At 44.4% G+C, this 18,126-nt stretch overlaps 1 protein-coding gene across 2 annotated transcripts in view; it reads right to left on the bottom strand.

The window, feature by feature from the left end:
- The window catches only part of SMIM14 (small integral membrane protein 14), an 821,041-nt gene that overhangs the window by 234,277 nt on the left and 568,638 nt on the right, over positions 1–18,126 (bottom strand). For both annotated transcript variants that reach the window (XM_069631778.1, XM_069631777.1), the window contains one exon: positions 6,403–6,451. In XM_069631778.1, coding sequence (XP_069487879.1) covers positions 6,403–6,451 — 49 coding nt within the window. The remainder of the gene's footprint in view (positions 1–6,402; positions 6,452–18,126) is intronic.

Genomic DNA, 18,126 nt, shown 5'->3' with positions numbered 1-18,126 from the left:
TTGTTCTCTTAGATCTCGCAGCTGTGTTCGACACCGTTGACCATCCCACCCTGATCTCCCGCCACTCTACTGCCGGGCTGTCTGGCAGAGTCCTGGACTGGTTTGTCTCCTTTCTGGCCAACCGCTCAGAATCTGTATCTCTTCCTCCTTTTCGCTCTAGCCCAGTCTCATTATCGTGTGGTGTCCCGCAGGGGTCTGCCCTCTCCCCGATTCTTTTCAACTTGTATATTAGGCATCTTCTGGCTCTCCTTCACTCCAATGGCTTCCGCTATTATTCCTAGGACGACACCCACATTCTGGTCCGTTTCACCTTAATCATGCCAGTACGGCCAGTCGATTTAGGCTGCGTCTTCAGGAGGTCGGAGAATGGATGTCATCGAACTGGCTCAAATTAAATGGTAGCAAACGGAGGTATTGGTGGTCGGTACCACCTCACCTCTCCTTTATTGGACCAATGAGTGCTGGCCGGCCTCCCTTGGCCCTCTCCTGGTCCCTGTGGCATCCGTAAATAATGTGAGGGTTATTTCCTCCTCTCTTACGTTGGATGCCCAGGTTGGGGCAGTATGCAAGAGCGGTCATTTTAAGCTGCTCATACTCCGGAAGGTTCTCCCTTTTGTGTCGGAAAAATGCTGTGCCCCGGTGGTAGCAGCACTCGTTTTGAGTGGCTTAGATTACTGCAACTCATTGTATCTTGCCCAGCCGCGCTATGTTATTAATCGGTTACAGCTACTGCAGAACGCTGCTGTCAGAGCTACTCTTCGGCCTCCTATTGGAGCCCACATTACCATTCTGCTGAGGCAGCTCCATTGGCTTCCGGTGGATAAGAGGATATTGTTCAAATCCTTGTGTATGGTGCATCAGGCTTTCAACGGCCTCCGGCCAGAATACATTCAAGAAAAGTTCCCCCATTACGTACCAACACGATGTCTCCGCTCCCACTCTGCTTTCTTGGTCAAGGTCCCCCGGTTTAGACTGACTCGTACTGGCGTCCGGGCCTTCTCTGTGGCCGCCGCCATGGCCTGGAATGCTATTCCCCTGCCATTGCAGCTGACAGCTGATCACCTTACCTTTCGGCGTATGCTCAAAACATCTGTATTCTAATTTGTTATATGGTAGCTCTGTAAGTGCCTTCGGGTGTTTGTGCGCTCTATAAATGCGTCTAACATAACATAACATGTTTTGTTAAGTATTCAGGATCAGAAGAAGAGGGCCTGTATTTGCTCGTGAATTTTTTATTTACTGCAGGACTCGACTCATGGGCTTCCCATGCAGCCATCACTTTCTTTTGCAGAGCTATGTGAAAGGGAAGGACAGGATCCTTTTGAGGACCTTCAGAGAGAATGTCTGTCATGTCATCCTGCCGGTAAGTAGGGGAATTTCTGTTCCACCCCATGAATTCTGCCACCTTATTCATAAGTCTCCTATATCCTGAGTCTGCATGATCAGCAGGGTCAGGTCTTTCAAAATCCAACTCAGGAGACGTGTCCAGACCACTTGCTGTCTGTAAACACTCATATAGGTCAGCCATTTTAGAGTGAGGTTCAATTAACTCCTCAGGAACATCCTTTGTCCCAAATCTAACACCAGAAGGAGAAATGTCCTCTTCCGAGGATTGCTCTTCAAAAATGGAAGACATAGATTTGAAAAAAACCTATCTAGACTCAGGATGATCCATTTTACTCAGTGATTCAATGGGCATAGACCTTGCCTTTGACAAAGGAGGCTATTTAGGTGCTGGAATTAGTGTTGACTTCGACAAAGACACTGTCGAAGGAGCCCTCAATGTCGCATGAACTGTCGATGCCTTTGATACTGGTGTCGAGTAGGCCTTCAACAGAAGCTTTGAGGAAATCTTCGACATCTACTTTAATGGCAGTTGGGCACTTGGTGCCATTTTGTCGAGTGTTGCCTCCGGTTTATGCACTGGTTGTTGTAATTGACTTTTTGAATGAGGTGTCAGAGAGGTTTCCCTCAATGACACCCTCAATGATTTTTTCGTCTGATGTTGACCGTTTGGTCTTTGACCTCCCTCTGTCACTTTTACAATGAGCTGGGGAATGGTCGTCACATGATTTCTTTGAGGGGGTCTGGGCCGCGTTCTCAAAGATTCTCATTATCGAGGCTCTAAAAGCCTCCCACTTTCTAGGGGAATCATGCTCTGAAGGGCAGGTGATAACCCCTGTATTGGACGATGACGAAGAAGAGGAAGAGGGAGATCAGTGACGCCTTTTCTTTTTTTGAAGAAGACGACTTCCTAGACCGACTACACGACTTCCTAGACCGACTACTCGACCTCTTAGATTTGTGTAGCAATTTATCACTCGACTTATCCGAGTCTTTCTTTTTTCCTCAAAGAAGACTTCGAGGATTCCTCCCCCACTGCCAATTTACCTCTTCATTCCTCGAGAGCTTTGTTGGTCATTGCTGGACAGGAACCGCACTCGTCAACCCGATGGTCCGGACCCAAGCACCAGAGGCAAACTCGATGGGGGTCGGTGATTGACATCTTCTTCTCGCATTTCTGAAATTTTTTAAAGCCAGTCTTGGGCGTGGAAGGATTCGATGAGGAAGTCATAGTTCGAAGAACTGAAGCGCCGTTTTCGTGACACAAAGCGAAAGCTATTGGAAAAACAGAACTAAAGCAAACGGGCGCGTCTTGAGCCTTTTATACTGCGGATGACGTCGATGCTCGAGGGACATTGGCGACATGACTGTCTGTGCTGTGCTCGAGGCATTTTTCCGCTTCGAGACTTTTTTTTCCAAAGCAGCAAAGCTGAAGATACGAATTTCTAAGATGAGGAATATGTGGGAGGACACAATCCATTTGAAATATCAATTTGCATATCAGTCTGGTCAGAGAAGTGACTCTCCCACAGCTCACAATCAGTTATACGGCTGTTGGGACTAAGAAGAGTCAGCCATGCATCCAAACCAATCTTCCTTGTAGCAGGGGCAGAGATAAGCCCACTGACCACCAGAGAAGGATCTGGGACCTCAACATCAATGAAATGAGCATCAAGGGACATCATCCTCACAACAGTGGCAGAGCGAAGTCCACTGCAACTCAGAGAAGGACTTGGGACTTTGCTGATACCATGAGAGAATGGCAAAATAAACCCAATAATTTTGTGAAATAGAATGTTTGCAATCTGAGTACCCGAAACCAGGGGAAGGGAGTTATTCTCCTGGTGAAAAAACAAAGTCCCTCCGAGTACACTTGAGGGACGCCAGGGGAAGGCAGTCATTCGCCCTGGCCTATACTGTAGAGTGCAGACCAATACCAGGAGAAGGGAGTCATTCTCCTGGTCCAGAAGGTTGTGTTGTACATGTTTGGTTGGAATTGCAAACCAGGGGAAGGGAGTCATTCCACCTTGAGAAGGAACTTTCTGTTAGATTATTTAATTCTTTAGTTGTAGTGTAAGGGTTGTGACACATGACAGAGTTTGAATTTGACAGACATTCTGACAGCTTCTTAAGTATTAGTTTGAAGCAGGGAATCCCTGCTAAAGACAAGGATACGTGAGGGTTCCTTTTACTATAAATAAACATTTATAGTAACCAACATGCCACCCTTGTGTCAGCTTCCTCCTTTGACACCCTTACAGTACCCAATGTGAGGAGTCAGAAATGAGAGGTGGACATAAAGTGGTAGTGTTTTCAAAATCAGACATTTATTAAAAGAACAGGGTTGGATAAAGGCCTATCTGTCCCTATCCTATAAAGTGTTTCCCTACCTAGGAAATTAAAACTAAGGATCCGTCTATCTCTTGTCATCGAAATTATAACTGTCCTTGTGTCCAAAATATTAATCTGACCCTCACACTAGATAAAACTCAAAGAAAGTAAATACACAAGCTCAACAAAACAATCCTGAGATTTAAATGGGGATTCTCCCCTTCCCCTAAATGTCTCTGGCAGAATGGCAAAAGTGTTCCTTTCAAATGAGAGCTCTTTCCCACAACCCCTGGATGTCTCCTTCAAGCAATTCTTTCTTAAGGATGGCAAAATGTCTCTCTCAAATATTGAATCTTTAAAGTTAACAAAAATTTCCTTTTCAGACAACCACTTTTCAAGGATGGCAAATGTGTTCCTTTTAAACAACCACTCCTTAAGGTTGGCTAAAGTGTACTTTTTAAGTTCCTGCTTCTTTTAGGATGCTCACAGACGTTTCCCCAGAAAAAGTAGTTTCTTAATGTGATGCTTTTCAAAACAACTGTTTGTTACAAAGAACCTCCTCATATTCTCTTCTGCCAGGAAGTCTTTTAAACCGATAACACCTTTTCAGAAAGGCTGGTCTTGCCAGGAATCTTGTATGCCTTTAGTGTGGATCACCTGGTATACTCCCTTGACAGGAATTCCGTTCTGCAGCAAATAGATCCCCTGGCATACTCTTCTGCCAGGTATCTTCTCCCCAACCACTTCTTGCCTGGTGCACTATTTCACCAGCATTTCCTCTTTAACATTCGCAATGTGTTTTAGTTTATCACAGTTGCGTTCCTTCACTGGAGTCTCCCTATTTTCCCCAGATTGACATCTCATATATGGAGACTTGTTCAAGCTTATACCTTTTTACTTCAATTATATTAATTCGCTTTGGTAATACTTGTTCCAACTCTCTCCATATTGATATAGAGATTTGTTCAAGTAATATCCATTAACTTATGATACTTTGTATATAGAGATTTGGTCAGGTTCTGTCTTTCTCTTTCTTCATTAATATCCATTAACCTATGGCAACAGTTGCTCCAACTTTCCCCATATTGACACTTCACATATGAGGACTGAGGCAAATGTCTTTGTTCTCTACTTGTTCGGTATTCAAAATTAGTCTTTACAGCTTCATTTACTGGTCGGAATGCCTTGGAGCCCTCAACGTCCCTGGACAGACTCCCCGGTATTTGGCACTACCTCCGACCTGTATTACGTTGCTGTTGTAAAGCATTCATTCTGGGGTGGCGTCTTCCGTGGTACAGACTTTCTTCCATGGGGTCGGTGTTCATCTGCCGGTAAGCCTGCTGTCTCACTGTGTGACCGCATTGAGGGTAGCTTGCTCATTGGTGCTACTTTACTCGTGGTCTGCTGTCACTGCCTGGGCGCATCCAGAGACCAATCATCTCTCCGGTGTACGTTGCCTGCACACAGCAACTTGGGAACGCTGGCTCCCTGCAGCATGACTCGTTTTGCGACTCTGTTGCTTCCTTCTGCCTCTGTTCAACTTCACTCTCCACATTGAATGTGGACATCCTTTTTAAATGTCCTGCATAGTTGATCCTCGGCATAACAACATGTCTGCACATTCGGTTTAGTGGATCTTCTGTTCCACTTTGACTCCTTTCTCCTCTTCTTTCTCCCAGTACCATAGGCTTTATGGTTTTATGGGAGATGAAGTTCATAGAACCTATAGGACATTTGAGGTGATTTTTAATTAGCACAAAACCATCAGAGGTTAAAGGTGTTGTGTATGTATGTACATGTGAGGTGTGAATGTTCTCCTGCCTAGAATGTATGGAAATACATGTTTTTAACTAGAGGAATTTGAGAAATGACAACATTTCATTAGGAATCTAGGAATTATAGGATCCTCTTCATCTGGAAGGGAAGAATACTCCGTCCCTCCAAATGGGGACGCTATCTCCTCTCATGTGATGTGCCCGCATAATACCACCCCCAGGGTCAGGATCAGGTAGCGACTGCTTTACCCTCGCCACATAGGAGATTTTAGGCTGGGGTTCAGTGAGGACTCCATAGGATTCATCACACCACCCTGTAGGGCAAACCCAGCACAATCAATGTTTAAGTAATAAAGAGAATCATTTGCTTATCTGTTTGTATCTGTTTGAATTTGTTTGAATCCTCTTTTGCTGTATTTGATCATTGCCTACAGTAAAAGTGTTAATAAAAACAAGTTATATAAAAAAAAAGAGAATCAGACTTTCAAACGGGGGTCATGAAAACAGAAATACCTTGTTCATGCATCTTTCTTTGCTATGGTTTGAAGTTCCTCATTGTGGAGCCTGATTGTCTACATCCTGCTAATTATTTTGGAACACACTCTAAAAGCTGATTACACAGGAAATAAACCTGTAAAAATCAGCAGGATTGTAACCCTTATTGCTGAACACATTTTCTAGGTTGATGCCTCAATAAATGTGGACATCCTTACCTACAAAGTTGCCCCAAACCAATGGGACTCTGGTGTCTCACGGAAAAATGGTGCCTTTCAATTTGCACTCCACTCAATCTCCTGTCTGATAGCACAGAGTTCTACCCCTATGTAGTTAATACCAGGATAAAGATGCTGATACTGAATGTGCCCTGTTCCAAGTAATATACAAGTATACAATTATTAGGAAGCATTTTCAGAGTTAATTTGGCTGCCAAAGAGTGACAAAAACTACTTACATTCTTGAAGGCATTCTGTGTCGGTGCAGTATGATTGGGACTGTCGCAACTGCAATAGTGAAAAATATTGTGTATTAGCAAGAAGACAGAGCAATCAAGTACAAAGCCACAGAGAAAATCATCCAAGCTAAGCTCTGATTACTCTGAAAATATAAGGAGTTATACAGTGTTCAAAATAAAGCCCACCCAGAAGTTTGACACTAATAATTATTTTAATAGCCCAGCACTGAAAAGTGTCTGAAAGGGGACATTTAAGGTGTATATTCAAACAAATAAATATGCAAACTTAGGCATACATATGTACTGAGCTTTGTAAGGAGCCAAGAATGAGACGCGGACACAGGACTCATGGTTTTGGCTATACATTTTTATTTGAAATAACAAGGGGTTGGAAAATGCCTCACTATCCCTAATCTAGGAGGTATTTCCCTGCCGCAACTAAAAATTAATGGGACTGTCCTTCATCAAGATGTCCAGAGCAAAATATGTCCTATGTCCGAAATCCTATTCTGGTGCTCACACTCTAATTCTACAGGGCAAGGGATACTGATGTCGGATCTCAAAGTGCACAAATGTCTGAATTCAACACAGATGAAAATCCAACCAAAAGTTTCCAAGTGGACAATGTTCACAGTTCCAGGGAATGGCTCCCTTCCCCAGTTCCACAACAACAAAAAGTCACAAAGAATAATCAAGCTTCTTCATAGGTCCGGTCCGGAGGAATGCCTCCTTTCCCCAGGTTTCTCTTCATGTTTCAAACAGTTTAAAATCCCAAGGGCAAATGACTTCATGGGGATTCTATTCTTTACTGTATTCCAACTTGGATGTGGGTCACAGACTCGCAGGTTACCTGGTATGCTCTCCTGCCAGGACTTTCACCTTATAACTTTTCCTTTCACCCATGAAACTATATTTGCCCAATATTGTTGTATTTTTTCCTGCTTAACCCTGATGGTTTCACTAAAAGCTCTCTCCTTCATACAATGGGTTCTTGCAGGGACTTCCTTTCACCAAATCACCAAAATGGCAGGGGTAGGACATGTGACATCACACAACCCTTGCTCTCTGATGACATCACAGGAAGAGATGTCATTTGACCCCACCCCCAAGTGGCATCCCAGGAAGTGATGGCACACAACCTTTCGCCCGTTGACAAAACAGGAAATGGCATCACATAGCATTGTTCCTCAGTATACTAAGAGTAATATGGTTACGATATCACTGTAATATGATATACATTTCATACAAGAATAGATCATCATATGTAGCATTAATATCAGTGTGCATAAGCCCATATTACCACTCCCAGAGAAGCAGATACCCCTAGGGCAAGAGGGCAAGAGGTGTCTTCTTTAGGGATTTCTCTGGTAGCAGTGCGAGGCTTTTGCCTCATCATAAAGATCAAGACAAAGACTCCAACCAAAATGCTGGCAAGGGAGAGTCAAAGGCTCTGCCTAGCCAAGTCAATGATCATTACTTTGCAAGCGAGTTCTATGAAACCATATTTAGTTCGTGAAAGTCAAACTGTCGCAAAACAAAGACAACTTGCTGTGCAAACAGACCTGGAAACAACGTGGCCAAGAGATGAAATTGCATAGTGCGTTCAACTCCAACTTTTCCATTTAGAGTGTATGATCCTTGGAAAACCACTGTCTTTCCTTTCAAAACAGCAAAATCCTAAATTTGATTTAGTTCTCAGTGAACAAATTAAAAAAGGGGCAATTGTAGTTTCCTATAGTGCCACTCCATACATAATAATGAATATTCCTATACTGCACACCACAAAGTAATCTTTCTCTTCGCTTGCTTGTGGCAACAATACTTGAAAACCATTTCTCTCCTCTGAATGAAAAGTGAAATAAATGATATGTGCACTGTTTAGTGGTAACGTGCTTAGATGCTTATATAGAGGGCATGAAATGAGGTACTGCCCTGCACATTGATACTCGCTTTATCAACTATGAAGTCAGCATTCAAAACTCTTAGCTATAGATCGCGATTTAACCCACTCAGAAACATAGCCCCAGCACACAAGGGTGCACATGCATGATATTCTCAACAACGTTTATGTATAGTGGTGCTTTTGTAGCACATTATGCCAAAAACACTGATATAATGTGAGCTTTTACAGGGTTTTCATAAAGTTAGCATACTAACGTCACGTGTATGCCAAGAAATATGTGGGAACATTAAGACAAAAAATATTCTATTGTTTTAACCAATACGAATGTCATTGACAGCGAATGCAAGAAAAAAACTGCATGTGTAAAGAAAAGCAGGCGAGTAAGCGTGATGCTGTCGGTCAGGTGGTCTTATTGACAATGCTCACCGGCAATCGTCCACCAACTGCCTAACATTTTCTTAATGGGGGTGCAGATATTTCATGAAGGGATAATAGAAACTGTTAATGGCACTCAAATCAAGTTATTATGAATGCAGGTGATCAAAGTGTGACCGCATGTATTTCTGATGTGTATGTTTTACTTTGCACAATTATCAGATATATAAAACAGCTGGTTTGCGAACGAGACAATTGGGTTGAGTGGCCTCTAGCACAAATGGTATTGAGCCTTACAACTAACGGTCCGTAGCAAAGGAACTGTAATTTCAAGGGATTTTACCATGAGTTGCTTGTTATTTATAAATCTGGTATTAGCAAAGAGTCCTACTTGCATCCCCATTTGAATATCAGACAACTTTCACGCCTAAATATGCCTGCAAACCACGAAAACATGGCTACTTAACAAACAAACCCCACAAAAAGTACTCCAATCAGTCTCTAATCTATACAGCAGCACATTCCCATCCACTCATCCGAACTGTTACCAGCGTTTGGCGAGAAAGTGCTGCAAGCACAGTCAAACTATTTCTACCCCCACCCTCTCGTGATATGCTTTGTGAAAAACCTGAGGGTATTCTCCCAAGTAGATCCGGGGAATCCCTTATTCAGGTGGCCAGGGAAGAAACGGCCGTCTCAAGTCCCTACCCTAGGGGTAGACAATGAGGGAGGATCACCTGGGTAGGGAACCCAGGGTTATGCTCAGGGGAATACCCCAGGTGAGACTCGGTATTATACCGAAGAATAAGGTGATGAGGACGGAGTCCCGGAGGCTTTTGTAGGCTGTACCACATCTGCCTCACTTCCTCACATCCGCATCTCTCTTGCCCAAATCCAACAACCCCTTCATATATAACAAATCCCCTAGGATCCCAAACACTGTTGCATTCAGAAACTACCTCTCCCAGAATCCCTGTTTTCCTATGTCCTAACTGAATACTCACAGTCATTCTCCTTCCCGTCCCTTTGATTATTATTTCCCGCACTCCCAATCTGCTCTGACAAAACACTACTGTTCCCATGATCCCCCTGTTCTTTTCATGATAACCCTGGTCATTCTAGTTTGTTTCCCAAACCCTACCAATTCCACCCTTCTACCAAGCCCCCATCCCCAGGATGAAGAATATAATTTCTCATGACACCCCCCACCCCCTTTTCCGACACAAACACTTTCTAATACCTTGGAAAACAAAGTCAGGCAACTTCCTTTCCCCACAGGGATAAAAGGTGGAGCACGAGAGCACAATACGAGCAAGGCAGACCGTATGACAAGCCAGCTCTCCAGGCACGGCAGTTCAAGAGGAGGAGAAAGGCGGCGAGAACCGAAAGGGTGACAAGGAGAGAGGCAACCTTGCCCTTTACGACCCAGACCTGCAAAGCCTCAGTGGAAGGAATCATAAGACTTCGAAAAATAGCCAAATTGTGTTGCAGCAGATGTCAACGGTAGACAGAGCATGCCTGCGCTGATAAGCAGGACAGAGAGACGCCCGATACCGTGGTACCGTCCTTGACTCCAGATACGAGGAAAGCCAAGCGGTTCATCACAACCGGTGAGTTGAGGGGAGAACCGATAAGAAACCAAACTCTGTTGAATGAAAGGCGTAAAGTGGCACATGAGGAAAGTTCAAAGAACTGTAAACTGTTAAGGGAAAACCAGCTGCAGAGGGGTCCGGCACCATGTGGGTGCTCACTCGAGACACTCTGGTTGATCCTGCATTGAATGAAACTACTGATACCAAAAGGCCCTAGGAGAGCTGCGAGGAAAAGGTCAAAGTGGTCATACAGGTGTCTATCAAAATCCATGTACAGTCAAAAGTCTGACTGACAAACCATTGAGAACGTAAGGGAAGTGAATACTGCATCATAAGAAAGGAAAAGGAATTGTGAAGTGGCAAGAGTGTACCAGACGGAGGGATGCCAATAAAAAGGGGCGAAGCCTAAAGTCCCAATGAACAGTGTGTTGAAAAAAGTGAACCAGATGGAGGCAAACATTCAAGAAGGGTCTGAGCCCGAAAGAGGGGGATCCAAGGGTGAACAGCCGTCACTGAAGATTTGTGAATAAAGCGTGTGATTGACAGCCGTAGTGAACCCGACAAAGAGAGGCTGCTATTCGAGAGGGGTCTGAACCCAGAAGAGGGGAAAACAGGGGTGAAAAGCCAACACCCACTGACACGTGAAGGTGTTAGAATACAAGCCAGAGTGAACCCGACGGAGGGAGGCTGATATTCGAGAGGGGTCTGGACCCGGAAGAGGAGGACCTAAGGGTGAGGAATCATCAGCCAAACAAAGGCACTTTTGTTGAACTTTTGTTTATTATTTTGCACCTGTCAGGCCCTCGGAAGTAAGAAAAACGTAACTACCGAAGGCCCTGATAACATTAAGAATTTTTGTGGATCTGAGCGTGGACGAGGTCGATCGAGGGGGTGAAAAGTCATCACCCAAAGTACATTTGGAAAGGATTTTTTTGTTTGTTATTTTGAACACATCAGGTCCTCGGAGGCAACAGACTTTTTGTAGAAAAGAGACTTCACTACCGAAGGTCCCACAGTTGGAACCGGAACTGTCGTCTGGGAAAGCTTGAGCGTGTGCTGTGCTCAGTAGTCCTGCCTTGTCCCGGGCTCAAACCGTGGGGAAGGGAGATCCTACCACATCCTGACATCATTTATGAACACTTCTTTCTTTCTTGTTAATCTTCTCCCACACCCTTTTGCATTAGTTTTAAGGATTGGCAATATGTCTTCTTTATTAGTATAGGCCTTTTTATTTGACAAGGCGCCACTAGGTCTGCCTTATTATTTGATGGTCGTGGCTTGCTCCCATCTTAGATTTAGATTAGGCGTTTTTCCAACCCGCATATACAGTTTAATAAACACCCTTGAACTGTGATCACTTGTGTCTGTCTTTAGTGTTGCCACCATGAGTTTCTTACAGCTTCCACTTCCAAATTCATATTGTCTTTGCCCCCTTCAGTCCCATTTTAAGGGAGAGTGTGCTCTGAACCCAGAGCTTCACCTTGTGTGCTGGCATACACCCAAGTCAACAGATAGGTACACAAGCACGACCACATTATTTTTTCCACTCTCAACTTTTTCACATTACTCTCTCAACTTCCATGCCAGTGCCCCTCTTTTACTGAGCGGGTGCATGTGCATGGCCAGTTCATTCAGAGAGCCAAACCCACTCCTTCAACCAGCTCTCCTTCAGACAGCTAACCCCACTCCTTCATCCAGCTCTACTCTCCCTTTACCTTAGTTCCTCACTCTCCTTCACAAATGCACCTGCTCTCTGTCTTTCAGCCAAACACCTGGTGTGACATAACCCTGGCAGATTGTAGCCCTCTACCAATTCCACGCATAAGTACAGCCCACTCCACTCTTCTGCTTTCGCCCCCACTCTTCTCACCCCTACACTGTACCCTTTCTCTACAGCTGCGCATCTTTTCATTGCCTTCAGTTCTTTCTTGACCCACCTCCGTTTTACCCTTCTATCTCCTCATCTCACACTCCCATCACGGCAGAGTTGCTCGGAATTTGACAGCAAGCAATGGTAACAGTCAGTTGATGGCAGGTCCGGGCTGCTCTGAGTTCCATGGGAGGCGGCATCAGTGATGACCATGTTTGGTGTGTAGTTTCCCCATGCTTGTCACAAAGGCTGTATAACGTAAAGTCATGATCAAGTTAAGGTACAGCTAGGCACTGGCACTGTGTAGTTCATCACAGTGCCACGTGTGTCATTACAGACACATCAACATCACGTGATCTGCATGCTGGTATGTGTCTGTAATGTGCATGAAGTTCTTAAGGTTGGTTTAGTCAAGTTGATCCTCTTACAAGCACAGGAGGTACACTCTTATACATGTACACATATGTTGATACAAAGGCTGTAACAAGTGGCACAAGGCGCTGGCTATTTCCAAGTGTATGGTGGCAGAGCACCATTTCACCTGCTGGAATATCTCTATTTCTGTTATGCACTTCATGTTTTTTTTTTAACAACTTTATTTTGGTTTTTCAAAGTAAATACAAACATTCCAGATATAATCTCCCCCCAAGCCCTCCAACATTCCAACAATGGATACGGTGTAGTCAGTTCCGACGATTAAGTGTCCATTAAGTGTCCAGGATCGCACCTTCTTCCAATTCAGCTTGTGTATTTAAATAACAGAAATGCTGCGCAATAGTCTCGGCTTAAAGTACATTTGTTCCCTGTCAAAGTCGTGCATTGGCATCCAAATGTCCAAATATTTTGTGTAGGAGCTGTGGGCTAAAGCGGAAGTTTTTTCCATGGCCATCACCCCCCATAGTCTCACCCACCACATGGCCACTATCGGGTCCCATTTGTTCTTCCAAGTATGAGGCAGGGTTATTCTAGCTGCATTTAGCATGTGGGTAATGAGGTGGGCTTTTGGACCGATTTAGCATAGCATCCCTCCACCGCCTCCCCCAATAGGATCACCAAAGGGTCGAATGGTAATTCTGTCCCAGTTATGTCTTTGATGTGACTGAGGATTTCTTTACAGTATGTTTTGGCAAGCAGGCACGCCCACCACATATGTATTAAGTCACCTGGTTGTCCACAGCCTCTCCAGCAGGCTATGGGGTAACCTGGTTTAATGGAGTGCATGCGTGCAGGCGTCATGTACCATCTTAAGCACATTTTGTATGCTGCTTCTTTAATGGAGGTGCATTTGGAACATTTCGCAGCTCTTTGCCAAATTTGACTCCAAGTATTGCTAGAGATCGATCTCCCCAATATGCACTTCATGTTTTAAGGTGCGCTTGCAGGAGAACTATTTGGCCATAGCTTGGTCTGGAAAATGCAAAGTTTGAGCCATTGTATGTCTAGTTCTGCTGGTGTTTTAAGAGCACAGAAAGCAGTCGCATGTTATGTCCCAAAACCATGGAGGTCAGTGTGAGGCATATGTTAATTTATGTTGAGATTGGGCCTGAAAGTGGGGAGGCAGCATGCAAAGCCAGCTCAGGGCGTTGTAATACAGAAGTTACATTTGACAGCTCAGGGGGATATTGCAACTGCAACGAAGCTGGAAAAATACATATTACACTTGTGTGGCACTGGCAATCACAATCACATTCATTGTTGTTTATGGACGGATCTAGTATTCTAAGGCAAACATCCGGGAGATGCAACTCCATTTTAGGGGGAATTATTGGGAGTGCTGCGTTCTGCTGTAAGGTTGTGGAGGCAGGTATTAGTGGGGTCTATGCACCAAGGTAAGGCCTCGCACAAGGGCCGGCGATGAAAGGGTACATGCTGATCCTCCCTCTGCTGGAGAGTATGGATGCTGGGGGAGCAATAACTGGCCGCTTGATTGACTACTACAGTTGGTTATTCACCAATGGCCAATACTGAGAATGAGAATTAAATGTGCAGTAGCTCACGGAACAATAAAAAAGGGCTTACCTCTTGGCAGTAGATTTAATGGCAGTACCTGACACATGATGGGAATTGCACAGGAAATGATGGCTGAATCCCTGGCAAATGACTAAGAAATCCGCTATCAGATTGATGACCTCTGTTCAGGAAAGGGCAGGGTGTGCGCTCTCCAGCAATGCCAGTCACATGGACACTGCAGCTCTGTGTGCAGTGTGTGAGAGAAACAACCGCCCGCACTGGCGGTCAAGGTTCTTTCAGTAAATCAGGGGCATTTAATGAAGAACCTTGCCCGCTGATTCCGTTTTTTCAGTTTATTTTCTCCTGTTTTTTTATTTTATATTTAAAAATGTTTCAGTGCCAGGGCAGGGGTCGCAAGGGAGGCTGAGACCACCAGGGTTGTGACTGCGACCCCTAGCGATCCAGCAAATGACGTCCCTGGGTTCTTGACTCTCTTCCCAGTTCATTTATGTTTATTTGTCTTTCTTGCTTAATTCTGTCTTTTTCGGGATATGGGCACAATGAGACGCTTGTGGCATGGCTTTTAGGTGTGATAGGCCATTCTGGTTGCTCGTCTGTTGCTTCAATGATGCAGCGTACACTTTCAGGCAACCTGGTAACACTTCGAATTCTCTGGGTTTACCAGGTGCATGTAGTGTTCGGTTTCCTTTGGAAAGCTGGCTGGGTGTGCATCCCGTTAGCCACTTCACCTTTGCTGTGTCTTTCGGTTCCCGCTGCCTTGCGCTCTTGGACAGCAAACTGTCTGCACTCTGGTTTCCTCTTCCACCATTTGGCTCAGCTTCAACACAATTTTCTCGCAGTGTCCCTCACCTCAGTGTACTGGCCGGGATCCGTGCAGGTCGCCGTGCAAACTAGCATCTGCAGCTCTCCCTGCTTCCTGTCAGCTGCACTGCTTTTAAACTTCCCGGCAAGATTGAATAATCTCCAATGACTAGACCGCTGTGTGGGCTTACCAGTCCTAGTGATCTTCATTGTTCTGTCCCTCTTTCTCGTCTCAGTGGTGACCATATCTTTCTCTATATGGTACTGAGGAAGCGGGCCTGAGATCTTATTGGGAGTAATCATTTCTGCTCCCTGCCTTTTCCTTGTCTTAGTAGTTGAAGTATTGTTTGTTTGTTTAGTATTTATTATGCGCACCGGACCCGAGAGTATAAGGGCGCAAAGGCATAAGAAAACGTACAGCTTGGTGCAAGTTGCAATTTACATAGTGTTAGTAGTGAGCAAGGATTAAGCAGTATGACAGTATAAATTAGCAATATAGGAGTAGCAATTGAGCAAGTTCAGCAGTATATACATCCAAAACAGATTTGTGCATTCATTTATCATTTGATTCTATTAACCAGCTGATCACGTTATGGCTGAATTTGGAAAAGGATTGTTCCATTCTCAGTGGCGTAGGTAGCTCGTTCCACAGTTGGGCTGCTTTGACAGGGAAACTGGAGCCTCCAATAGTGGAGAGTTTGAATCGCGGTACCTGGAGGCGATTACTATTAGCTAGTCTGGTTATTCTGGAAGATGCTGTTCTAGAGAATCTGTTTGCTAGGTATTGTGGTGCTTTGTTATTTAGACTTTTGTATGTGAGGGAAGCAGTTTTAAGTCTAATTTTCTCATAGGTGGAGAGCCATTTGTGCTTCCTTCTAGTTTCAGATATATGTTCTCTCTTAGGGATATTCAGTGCAGCTCGAAGAGCATTGTTTTGCTGAATCTGTATTTTGTTGATGGTGGATTTGGTCACTCCAACGTAGAGGGCGTTGCAATAGTCTAGTTTTGAAATAATCAAAGCTCTGGCTAAGGTCATGCAACTGTTCGGGGATAAGAATTGTTTACCTGCTCTAATAAGTTTACATGTATAAGCTGTTCATGATGCTAGAGTGTTTACTTGTTTGGTGAATGATAGGGTGGAGTCTAAGTAAATGCCCAATGTTTTTACTTCTTTGGATACTTGGATAAGGTTCTCATCAATGATGAAAGAAGAGTAGCTCGCTCCTAGTTTGTTGAGAAGTGGAGTAGTGCCCAAGATGAGCAGCTCAGTTTTATCATCGTTCAGGCAGAGACCATGGGTGGCCATCCATGCCTGAACGATGCTGTAGATTCTGTTCACCATAGCTAAGTCCTCACTGTAGTCCCCGGTGAGTGGGAGGAGGATCTGGGTATCATCTGCATAATTAGTGTAGGTGATACCCAGATGGTCCAAGTCATCAAACAAGGGTTTAGTGAAAATATGATATAATGTTGGAGAAACACATGAGCCCTGTGGCACTCCACAAGTGATGGGAATGGGGTCAGCAGCTGCAGAAGGTGAGAAGACCCTCATGGTACGGTCGCTGAGAAATGATTGAATCCACGCTATAGCCTCATTGGAGAAGTGGGCTGCTGAGTCCAAGTGGTTACATAAGGCTTTGTGATCCACTAGGTCAAATGCCGCAGATAGGTCTAGGAGGAGAAGTAGTGCAGGTTTTCCATTGTCTCTTAGTTTATCTATTTGGGTTTTAAGATCAATAAGTGCGGTTTCAGTGCCATGTAGGGGACGGAAGCCGGATTGGCGAGAGCCTAATAGTTGATTGGATTCTAGGAAGTTCTGGATTTGGATGTATGCCACCTTGTCCAGAATCTTCAGCAAGAATGGCACAGTAGTAATCGGTCTATAGTTGGTAGGTATAGCCGGGTCTAAAGTTTGCTTTTTAAGGAGTGAGAGTACCCACGATTCCTTAAGGTTGCTGGGAATAGTGCCAGTGGTGAAGGAGGCATTGATCAGCTTAGTGATAAAAGGTGTTAGGTCCCTAGCAGCATCTTTAATCAGTTGAGCTGGACATAAATCACCTTTGCAATTGGAAGGTTTGAGTCCCAGTATTACTAACTCAACCTCAATTGTGGAGACTTTAGAGAAGTGAAATTGGGTATGGGGTTTAGTTTTGGACGGTGCCATAATTTTAGGCAATGAGGTAGTGGCTAGTGACTCTTTCTTTACTTCTATTTTCTTTTGGAGGTTTAGGACTTTATTTGCTAGCACATGCTGAATTTCAGAGCACCATGTTTTGTCTTTGACACAATTATCTTGGGCTGTTATAGGGTTCTCAAGTTCTCTGAGTATGGAGAACAGCTCTTTCATGCTGGAGTTGGCTTGTGTGATTCTATCATTATAGGTCTCTTGTTTTGCCAATAGGATCTCTTTCTTATATTGAGATGAGATATTGGTTAGTTTCAGTTTGTTTTCTGGAGTAGGGTAAAGTTTCCAGGTATTATCACATTTTCTTTTTTCAGTTCTGAGGTTTTTTAGGTGGGGGGTGAGCCAATTGTTCAGGTGAGTGTGAGGTTTACTATTTCTGAGTTTTAAAGGGGCGATGTTATCAAGAGTTTCGTTCATAATGTTGTTATATTCTTCAACTAGCAGATTAGGATCTGAATTAGCAGGTAGGGCGTTGAGGGTAGGCAAGATACCAGGGAGTAATTTGTCTACTGTCATATTTTTTTTGTTTCTTGTAAGTATGGGTGGCGCAAAGAGTTTTTGTGGGGTGGGAGTTTTAGTATCTAAAAGATATCAGGTGGTGGTCTGTTCAGATTTGGCTTGAAACGGTTAGGGAGGAGGTTAGGGAGGAGATGTTGCAATTGTGGTCGGCAACTGATGGCAAGCGTCCCCAAACAGCACGATCCTCCCCGCAATGAGAGACAATGAAGGACTCTCCCAAAATGGGAATAAGGCCAAGACAGAGTGCGGGTGAGCGTAAATGGGAGTTTATCAATCAGAATAGGGCATGCAAAGAACTCTGCAAACTCCGAGAGCGCTCTGTCTGACAATAGCAAAGACAGGCGTATATATTTACAAAAAACGTCATAAGAACCTACACACTATAGGGGGCACAAATTCATGGGGATTGAGTGGCGACGACTAACTATAGGTGCTGCTGTGATGTGGTTGGCTTTGGCTGGAAGACGTCATTGGGCAGCCTCGTGGGTTGGGCTGGGCCTGGCCGGGT

This window comes from Ambystoma mexicanum, chromosome 6q, assembly GCF_040938575.1.
Source record: "Ambystoma mexicanum isolate Mex_15411 chromosome 6q, UKY_AmexF1_1, whole genome shotgun sequence".
In the NCBI taxonomy this organism is placed as follows: Eukaryota; Metazoa; Chordata; class Amphibia; order Caudata; family Ambystomatidae; genus Ambystoma; species Ambystoma mexicanum.
Note: the sequence above shows the minus strand (reverse complement) of the source record. Positions and strands in the feature narration are given on the sequence as shown.